The sequence below is a fragment of the Struthio camelus genome, chromosome 10 (genome assembly GCF_040807025.1).
Source record: "Struthio camelus isolate bStrCam1 chromosome 10, bStrCam1.hap1, whole genome shotgun sequence".
Classification (NCBI taxonomy): Eukaryota; Metazoa; Chordata; class Aves; order Struthioniformes; family Struthionidae; genus Struthio; species Struthio camelus.
Genome location: NC_090951.1, coordinates 10,936,491 through 10,946,864, shown reverse-complemented (window position 1 = coordinate 10,946,864; position 10,374 = coordinate 10,936,491). Strand labels below are relative to the sequence as shown.

The 10,374-nt window shown below is 42.3% G+C and overlaps 2 protein-coding genes across 4 annotated transcripts in view; one reads left to right on the top strand and one right to left on the bottom strand.

Moving 5' to 3' along the window:
* LOC104143973 (thymidine kinase 2) overlaps positions 1-10,374 on the top strand; it is an 84,455-nt gene that overhangs the window by 63,752 nt on the left and 10,329 nt on the right. For 2 of the 3 annotated variants that reach the window (XM_068955771.1, XM_068955770.1), the window contains exons 3-5: positions 6,604-6,678; positions 7,953-8,006; positions 8,485-8,574. In XM_068955771.1, the coding sequence (XP_068811872.1) occupies positions 6,604-6,678; positions 7,953-8,006; positions 8,485-8,574 (219 nt within the window). Of the gene's footprint in view, positions 1-4,554; positions 4,623-5,622; positions 5,658-6,603; positions 6,679-7,952; positions 8,007-8,484; positions 8,575-10,374 lie in introns of those variants that run through there. The other variant, XM_068955772.1, reaches the window with a different exon arrangement.
* Positions 254-4,373, bottom strand: LOC104143983 (chemokine-like factor). The gene is made up of 4 exons (XM_068955774.1): positions 4,072-4,373; positions 3,179-3,337; positions 2,448-2,543; positions 254-671 (listed from the first exon to the last, which is right to left on the bottom strand). Exons 1-4 carry the CDS (start codon positions 4,132-4,134, stop codon positions 567-569), a joined length of 423 nt encoding a protein of 140 aa, XP_068811875.1. The 5' UTR covers positions 4,135-4,373; the 3' UTR covers positions 254-566.

Here is a 10,374-nt window from a genome sequence, read left to right as displayed (position 1 = left end):
GTAACGGCCGCCAGCGCGCGCCCCGGGCGGCGGCGTGCTCCCCTCCGCGCTGCTCCCGGCCCCGCCCGACGACGAAAAGGTCCCGGCCCTAAAACAGGCGGCCTGAGCCACCGCTGAGGCAGCAGGCCGATGTACAGAACGAGGCACGGAAGTAAGGGTGAGGAAACCTGCCTCCCAAGCTGTTTGCTGGCGTACCCCATCAAGTCATGTTTACTTTTAAGTGTATTTAATAATGTTCAGTAACGCACTTAGGCCCACTTGTATTTTCATTTTTATTACAGGAAGAAGACAATAATAAGATTCATTGTTCCCACAGACGAAAACGTATTTAAGTCTAGGAAAGCACACAGGGCACTTCTGCAATGCTTGAACCAGTGAAACTGCAACATTGAGAAAATATACTTAAGTGTAAGAAGTATTAATACTTATGAACAATACCTGTGAAAACGTAGGAAAAATATGCAGGAAATTCAAAGGTGAACACATGAAAATACAAATTCTTTAGAGGAAAACAGTAACATGAATGTCTTGCTGAGAAATTATTCTTTAGCTAAAATAGCTATTTCTCATCTGGTAGGATAATTCGTTCCTCTGGGTCCACTAAGACTGATCTTCTGGAAAAGAATAACCGCATCTACAATGCACAGAAGAAACAATAGAAGGCCAAACACCTACAAGTAATAATAATAATGTTAGTTTCCTCCGAAGAGCCTCCTGTTAAATTTTATAACCTCTTTTACTGTAGTGACTCATCTATCGTTTCCCCGAGAAGCAGTGATTACATTTCTCCAAGCCGGTCCTGCCTTCTAAATATACGTATGATTTGAGGCAACTGATAAATTAACTAACCTCTATATTTAACTCCCATAAACCTTTCATATAAGTGATTTTCTTTTGATGTGATAGCAACAATCTACACCCTGGTTTTGTTTGATGTTTGAAGAGCTGGAAATGATGTGTCCTCCTTGAAAGCTACGCTAGCGCTGCATTACGCATGACAATGCTTTTATCCAAAATGAAAATTCTTCAGTTTCTGTACAGGCTGCTCTACTTAATAGTTTTGACCAGGAGTCAAGTCAACATTTGTAGAAACAGGCCTAGAAGGAAAAAAAATACTGCCTGTCTCCTCAGCAGCTCTAAATTAGACACATACTTGAAAGTGAGGAAAACATATATAAACATTAAAAAAAATAGATAATACAGCTTCAGGCAGGCAACTGGAGAAAGGAGGTGTCCTTAAAACATTAACTTTTAGGATTCACTGGAGAGTTTACTTTCTCAGCTCTTGTCCTTCAGCCTGATCCCTCATGCATACAACACTTTTTTATTCAAGCATGTTGATATTTTAAAATTGAATTATCTGATCTGGTGAGAAACGCTAAGGTAAGCTTTTCCAGGAAAGAGCAGTTCAAGACAGTTTGCGCCCGAAGAGCACATGCCTGAGGGCAATTCTGTTTCTCCCAGCATTAAAGATGTCATATATTTTGGCCAAACTTGTTTTTCTAAGCTATCTGCTTGGTCTCCTGCTTTCAATTTAATTTCTATGAATTTCACTGCTAAGAATATAAGTTATGTTCACTACTGAGAATACAGATCATGTTCTAGCATAGTCAGTCACTTTATCACAAAGTCTCCTCTTTGCTTTAGTTGTCAGCAGCACATGACAATAGCTTTGCACCTTTCTGGCTCTTAAGATGATTCTGAAAAACTTACGCATCAAGTTCTGTTAATTTGCTGTTGTTACATTTTAGCTTAGCTTTTATTTCAGGAAAAGCAAATACTTTCAAAATTGAGTTTTTATTCTCTTATTGGTTGCTAATGCTAATTGCATTGGTTTTCCTTCAAGTTAAAAACACAAGTTTTTTGAACTAGTAAACTGGATTGATCTTAAATGCACAAACATCTTTTTATTCATAGCATGAAATGACCACTTCAACTGCTGTAATTTCCTCAGTTATGTCAGAAAAAATAATATACAAATCAGAAGGAAAATATCATCAGCAGGTCTGTTAAAAAGCTTCAACTCTGTTTAAAAATTATTAGGCATTTCTTTATTAAGACTGTAACCAAACTGGATATTTGTGAAAAACTATGGATTACCCTACTAGAATTTCAAGTTAGGCAAGTAAACGCAGATAGATTTATTTCTAATAGCTTTCAGCAGTTGTAGTTGAACTAGTAAGTCCTAAATCTAGTAATATGTTCAAATTACTAGTTGTTTGAGGATAATTATGTGAAAAATGGAGAGAACAGCAATTTCTTAATAATAACTAGTTCTATTACTAGATTTTTTTTTTTAGTGAGATAGACTAATTGCTTATTGACTTTCCTCTGTTTTTGACTTCTGAGTCTATCCTTCCATGACGGGGTTGTTTTGGTATACCAAAAGATTCAAATCATGCCTACTTTAAGAATTTAATAAATTCATTAGTAATTCTCCTACTTACTCCCCCAACCAGCGTCCCGTAATTCGTCTTGATTATTATCGCGAACAGGCACACAACTAGGAGAAACACGGCTGCAACCACTGAGTTGAAAATATCCTGAAAAAGCCAATGGAAACAAAGTATTTATTCTGTCATACATATCTCAAGAAGAACATGAATGTAGCATGAGCCATTAAAAAACAGTTGTTTTACTATGAAAACAGGATTAAACTAATAGGCAGTTATGATCTATAGTGACACCCAGTGGTTTGATGTTAAAAAAACATTGATGAATTAATATCCTCACTTTACCTTTCTTCATTTGATTTTTCTAGCAGTGAAATCTATGTAGCTTGGGTGTAACTTGACAGATTAAAACAGTAAGTAATTTTTAAAAAGGAAGGTAAGAGGAGAACTCATTAATATTTAAATACAAATGTATGTTCAATTTGTGATGGGGAACGTGACAATACAATATAATAAAGAAAAGCCAATGAAATTCATTAGAGGACTGACTGTTAAGTGGGATAAACATACTATATAAAATCTATGCTAAAGAACATTATTATCTCTGCCAGGCAAAACTGGTATAAACAATTACATACTACTTTTGTTTCATCTTTATAGAAACAGTGATTGAACTGATTGATTGAAAATAACCTCTGTGAACATGCTTTCTTGGATGTGTCCATGCACAAATCACAAAATGTGTAAAATACACTTCATTTTTAAAAGGGTAAACCAATACTTACAGCTAAAGGCCAAAAGAGCCATTTCATCTTTTTATCTAGTTTTAGTAAATACAGTAGAAAAAATAATAAAGTGATGACAACTTCCATGATTGCAAGCGCTGTATATGCTTCATGGGATCTTGAGGCGGCAAAGCAGACGAATGTTGCAAAAGCCACAAGCTGAAAGAATAAAAAGCATATTTGTTAATATTAACGATATCTCACAGTCAAGCATACTTGACAGTCATACGTCAGCATACGGTGCGGTGCGTGACAAAACTGAGTTCTCAGTTGACGGCCGGCAAACTCCTGCCCTGTCCTCTGCCCACTCAAACGAGCAGTGCACCTGCCTTCAAAACTTCTCGTCCGTTCCTCCAAGCACTGATCTAAACTGCAGTAATGTCCTCCCAGGAGCTTAGCAAAACCTTTCCGCGGTTCAGGGAAGCGCCTGGTGACCTGAGGCGCGTCCTGGATGCAGACGTTTGGCATCACCAGCTCCAAATGTGGAACCTGACGTAAAAAGCAGCTCTCGGGGAGGTTTATTAGAAAACGCAACGTTTAGTTGCTTCCTCCCCCCATCATGGATAGCCACTAACCGCACATTTGAGACCATCGTTTTTAATGCTCGTACTGGCAGGGAGCTGCCCCATTTAAGCGCACCTCCTCTTCCTCGCCTCCGAACCGCGCCCCGCTCCCAGTCACGGCCGCAGGCAGACGCCCCCGGGCAGGCCGCCCCCCCACCCCGGCGCCTCCGCTTGGCCCTGCGCCACGCGGGCCCGGGCGGCGCCTCGCACCTCTCCGGGCCGGGCCGGGCCAGGCCCCGGCGCCCCCGCCCCTCGGCCGCCGGCGCGGGGGCTCCAGCGCTGCCACCCCGCCCTCCCCGCGGCCCGGCCCCCGCCGCCGCCGCCGCCTACCAAGCGGGCGATCTTGATGGCGCCCCGCGGGGAGCGCGGGTAGGCGCCGTCCACCGTCGCCATGGCGGCGGCGGCCGTTAGCGCCCCAGCGCTCGAGGGGAGGGGCCCCAACCACCGCCCCGCCCCGCCCCGCCCCGCCCCGCGGCTGCCGCAGCGCGGGGTCCCCGCGCCGCCGGTCCCGCCGCGAGCGTGCTGAGCGCCGCCCGCCTGTTCGCTCACGCGGAGGCCGCGGCCCCTTTAAGGCGCCTCCCGCCGCGCGCCCGGCGGCGGAAGCGGAAGCGCGCGGGTGGCGGGCGGAAGGGGGCTGTGTTGTGGTGCAGGGCGCCGCGCCGCGCCGCGCCGGCGGGGATGGGCCATGTGGCGGCTGGGCGCGGCCTGGGCGCGGCCCGCGGCCCTGCGGGAGGCGCTGCGCGGAGGCGGGGGCCGGCGCGGCCTCCGCTGGAGCAGCGGGCCGCAGGGTGCCGGGGCGCGGCCGCCGCCCGCTCCGTGGGACCCGTCGGCGGGCGGCGCGGCGCCGGGGGAGCGGCCGTGCCCGGGCCGGAGCGGAGCCTGTAAACGCCGCGGGGGCGCCCGGGGCGGCGGGCGCGGGGCCGGGGGGGCGGCGGGCGCGCAGCGGCGGCGCCGCGGGCGCGGGCGGGGACAGCCGGAGCGGAACCTGCCCGAGGGGGAAGCTTTCGCGTGGCGGCCGCAGGGGTGGAAGCCTCCTCGCTTGCAAAAATCGGCTTCCTCCTTTAGCAGTAAACAGGATGTGGTGACTCTCGAGGAGGAAGCAAGAAGCGTTTTTTTATCTTTTATAACCGAGATTCCTGCCCTAAATAAAGCTAAAACATCCCTCCCCCCCAAATCAGAGAAGTTGCCAAGCCTCTTAGCAGGGCAGCGGCGAGATCCCTCTTGGTCTCCTTCTCTTCAGAGTGCGCAAACCTGTTTCTTCTTGTATGTCGTGCTCCAGACTTGCGTAGGTCCCCTGGCCATCGTGGTGGCCCCCCGCAGGCTTTGATCCGGGATGTCTCACGCTAGGGAACCCAAGTTGCCTTTTTGGGGATGATAACCTCAGTGTGACGTGCCGAGTTTGTGTATATGTAACCTTGGGGTGCAAGGCAAACATCTAAATTGCTTGTCTTGGTAGTGTCTTAACATTTCATTCTTACTCAACGCTGTATACTGAGGCCTGTGAAGTTGGTGGGCGTTGTACCATGACTGTTGACTGTTTGGCCTTTCAAAAAAAAAAAACTTTTTCCCCCAGTAATCACAACTGAAGAGCAACAAGTGTAACAAAACTCTGCTGAAGTAGTGCAGGCACCAGCCACCTGACTCTTTGTAGCGTAAAGGACGATGCAGAACTTGAGCAAAAACTGAGTCTATGTAGGCTGTAATATGTGTCCGTTACGTTACCCAGTGACAACCTAACAGATCGCCCAATGTCAGTGTTTCCAAAATCAGTGATAGAGAGCCTTAAAAACCTCATAAACAGGCTCAAGTTAAGAAGCTTAGTGTAATTATGAGTTATGAGATCTCTTTTTTTGGTTGTAACTATATTTATTTGAATTCCAGATAAACATCTGATAAAAGGAGAAGATAAGAAGACGGTAATAAGTATTTGCATTTTGTTCAGAAAACATGTAAAAATGCAACCTCTTATTTTATTATGATCCAAGTATATCTGCAGCCATTGGATGTGGTGCATTTTACTGAGTAATATCCAGATGGTGGGTCCATTACTGAGTCTTACTCAGTGCAAACCTACATTTGATCTAGTTCCATAACTTATAGTAAAATGAAGAGGAACTTGTGCAATGTGTGGTATTCCTGTAAGGAAGAGTTGCAATGTTGGGTCAAGTGTTGTGCGTGTAGCATAGTAGTTGCCCTACGCAATGGTTTGTGCGTTTCCTTTTTCTTCTTTTGTAAATGCTAGCACTCAGATTGCTGGATTTGGAATCTAACGATTTTAAGCTGTAAATTGTTTCAGGCAGCTGAAAAAAAAATACTCTTTGTTAAAAATTTTAGAAACCTACCCCGTTAAAATAAACTATTTAACGAGTCTTGCTGTTTAAGAATTCTGTGTAAGGGATGTTGAAATTATTCTGCAGTTGACATTTACTAGAAATTGAAAGTTAAGTCTCCTAGGGGTGAAGCGCGGCAGGCGGTGCAGTGTGAACATAGGAGGTGCAACAGCCGCCCAGCAGGTGATCCTCTGAAACTCTTGCAGGCCGTGGAAAGGAGGTGGGAAGTGGCTGTATGTGCGGGGCAGTGGGAATACGGGTAGGCAGCCCACTGCGCAGGGTAGGCCGGAAGGCAAGGCTGCCACTTGCCTGGGAAAGACGCAACTGGTACGTGTATGTCAGGGAGAGAAAAAGTGGTGGCTGTGGGAGATCACGGAATCCGCACTGGTCCCCTGAGGCTTCCTATAAAATAGTCCATTGACGTTGTAAGGAAATGGTATACTTTATATGGAAAAAGTCTATGTTTACATATGCCATTTATTTCTTTGCAGTAGCATGTTTGGTTTTCAAAGGTGGTATTGTTTTTCATCAGATATGTATCGAGGGGAATATTGCAAGTGGAAAAACAACATGCCTGGACTATTTTGCACAAACTACCAACATTGAGGTACTGATTTTAAATTTCTTCATGTTCGTTTACATTATTAAGAGGTCAGTTAATCCGTAGATTAGAGTTTGGCCTTTTGTAAATTAGCAGCAGCCCACAGAACATTTGCTTGCTTTCTCATGTAATATAAAAAAAATCTTAGATAAAACTTGTAATAATCCAAGACAAAGTCATAATGATGAATAGTATTGATGTCACGTAACTGAGAGCCCAGGAAATGGATGGCCTTAGAAAAAAATAAAACTTTTATAGTTGTTTCTTCGGAGATCTCAGACTGGTATAGCATTTGATCTCATATTCTGTAGACAGAACAAGATTAGAGAGAAGGCAAAACTACTGTATTTTAAACAAAATAAAATTGAAATCAGACGTCAATGACCAACTATTTTGGTGTACGTTAGATGTTAATATTTCTCCCAGCAGACCTGGAAGCTCATTTGATAAAAAGTCTTAGGACTTCTCATAGAAGTGCTAGGTCTCAAGATGTTATTTAGTAATTTGACAAGAATGATCCTTACGGAGTAAATAACTGTTAACCCAAGGGATAGCAAACTTTAATTTGCATATAGTGCAATATTTTTTTTAAAAGCTTGTTAACTCCTTCATCTTATCAGATTCTTCTATGCCTGGGCCTACAGTATTGTTGGAATCAGATAAGTCTCCTGTGATTTTGCCTGTTCTGGGTAGTTTTTCCTGATTCATTTTAATCATGATAAGTTTTAAATGCGTTTTGTTTTTTAGATCACAAAAATAACATGGAAATTCTTAGAACGGCATATTGATCTTCACCTTCAGTTCCTTTGTCAACCAGTGTTATTCTCTGGGAAATTAACTTGTGAAAGAATGAGCATTGAAATGAAGGGCAACCAGTACTTAGTCATTCTTCCCGCTATGGAGGTTTACTGATAAATGACTCTGAATGAGAAATATCCAGGCTTGTTATGTAAAGAAGCCAGTGTTTTATTTTGGTAATTTAAAAGTAATACAAAGATACTCTATAATGAAATTTTGCTTTATTATTTTTAATAGCATCAGTTATTACATTTTGTACTTCAGGACTGGTGCCATTTTTGAAAAGGGAAGAGCTATCCAATACATGTTTTGAATACTTTGTTGAGTTATTACTTGTTCATTTAAAAATAATCCTAGAGTTATATAGTCAAAGATTTCAAATCTAAAACATGTTTAATGTGGAACACTCTCTTTTTTCATATCTGTCTATCTGTCTACTTCTATGTGTGTGTGTGTCTCTCTCTATATGTGTATATATAAAGGTTTTAACAGAACCAGTGTCTAAATGGAGGAATGTTCGTGGTTATAATATTCTGGTAAGTGGCAGAAATTAATTCAACAATTATTGTTCTTTTAAAAATACATGCATGAGTTACTAATCAATAAACCTGTCAGGAAAGGTGTGATCATAGTCTAATCAGTGCACAAAAAAACAGTAGCAGATATATTCTTTTAATTCCTAGATATATTTAAACTGTCTCAAATAAACTATGCATTGGTTTGATTGCGCCAGGTACAGAGTAACCGTAATGCCTGTTGAATTTAGTGAGTATCCTCAATATCCTGTGTCAGTGAAGAATGGGATTGTAATTCTCACACATGCTTTGTGGAAAGTAAATGATTTAATTAATCGTTTAATTTTTGTCTAATCTGATGGCAGCAGCTTTACTAATTCTGTTGCTTTTAGCGGTTCTGTTGTAGTGTAAAAGCTCATGAAATAAACAATTTTTTCCTTTTTTCTGTTCAACCTAATAAAAATTGTTGTCTGCCTTTTGCTTCTATCTCTACCTACAGGGCTTAATGTACCAAGATGCATCAAGATGGGGGATAACGTTACAAACGTACATACAGCTTACAATGTTGGAGCAGCATACGAGACCAATGGTAACTAAATATATTTTTTTCTTTTAATTTAAAACAGAGACATTAAGGTGCAGTTATGGGTAGCAAATATTTTCTTTAATTTTGTATCCAAAAGTTAAGATACTGTTTGCATTAATTCTTTGTTCCTGCAGTGAGCATGAATTTGTGTAGTGCAAAGACAATGCTGATACGCTCAACATATGCTCAACGAGACGTGGAACATCTGCTTTCTACCTGCACAGAGCTTTTATTTCCCAAAACAAATATTGCTCTTTTACACCACCCTTATGAGCTAGACTTCAAACAATACCTTCATCATCACATAGCCACGACTTCTCTTTATTTATCTGTCTCTGTATAAATGTAGCCTCTTTAAACCTTGGCCGTATATGAGAAAATCTTAAAGGTAATGCCAGTAGTCGTTCTACTGCTCCATGCTATCTAGCAAACAGTTCTATTGCTTCTCATGTTTATACAAAAATACTTTCACTAAAATTCTCTATTGCTTCTTCTCAGATGGTTTACATCTTTTTTTCCCGTGTTACTTTTTCTTTCTCTGTCACAATTCACATACTCTATAGTCCTCACTATTTTTCAAGATACTTTCATTTCTCTTTCCTTCAAACGCCTCTGATACCTTCTATGCTCAATCTTCCATTCCCTGATTTCGAGACACCATCTTAGGTGGCACACTTGCACCTTCGTGATTGTTCTTGCATTATATGTTCTGAGTTTGCTTCGGGGCAAACTTTCAGAAGTCTCACATAGGGTGATGATATTGCACAGAGAATGGTATTGCATACGTCCTAGTAAAGAACTGAAGAAGGAAAAGGTCAACTGGTTGAAGGAGAGATACCAAAATACTGTCAGTTTAGTTGATGTTGAGACAATTTGTCAATAGATACTACAACCAAAATGTATCAGGCTGTGATTGTGTTCTTGACACTATGTAGAGGGTAAAGGATTTGTGAAGACTGCTCATTCAAGAAGGAAGCAGCCAGGATACTGTTTGTACCGAATGCAGCCCGACTGTGGTGCCAGCTGTGTGCTGAATGACTTGCATCAACATGGGTTCAAGCTGAACATTGTCTGTTCTGGCAGCTTGCTTCCCAGAGAGCACCTTTGGTTCCTAAAGTATTTCTTACCAATGCTTTTCTGCTTTTTCAGAATGAGAAAAATGTCATTCTCTTGCTAGTGTGCAGAAAAGCTCATTAAAAATTCCTGAGGATTGCCCTGCATTTTAACCTGTGCTTTGCTGCCAGTTTCCGTCTGAACCTTACTGGAGCAATTGTTGCTTATGTGGTCATTAATGAGCAGAATAATTGATTGGAAAGAGCTATTCCAGGACTGACTTGCTCTGCGGGGACCAGAGAGCGTCAGAGAATATTTCTTCTCCAAAATGGAGCTCTGTTTGAGCACATCTAAGACTAGCTAGGCCACTTACAGCTATTTATGTGGCATTTGTGAAGTGGTGGGGAATCATTTGAAGCAGCTTTTAAAAGTTGTTTTCTTGGTGTAGTTTTTCTAGTGAAGGACCTGTGCTGTTTACACAGTAATACACATGAAGATGGCAACAATTCATGTCTACCTGTTTGCTCCCCCCCCCCCATTTAACAGTTAGCTTCAACAATTGCTGAGTTGAATACTTCTGCAGTTACCTCTGAAACTTGCTAAGGAGTAACAATGTAGTTACTTAGGTGCTTAATAATGCAGTGACCATAAGTAAGACTAATAACATTTGTTTTTTTTTTTTTTCCCCAAAAGTGAATTTTTTTATCACAAGAGCTGGAAGTGTTGAAAGTGTATGTATTTTATAGTGGA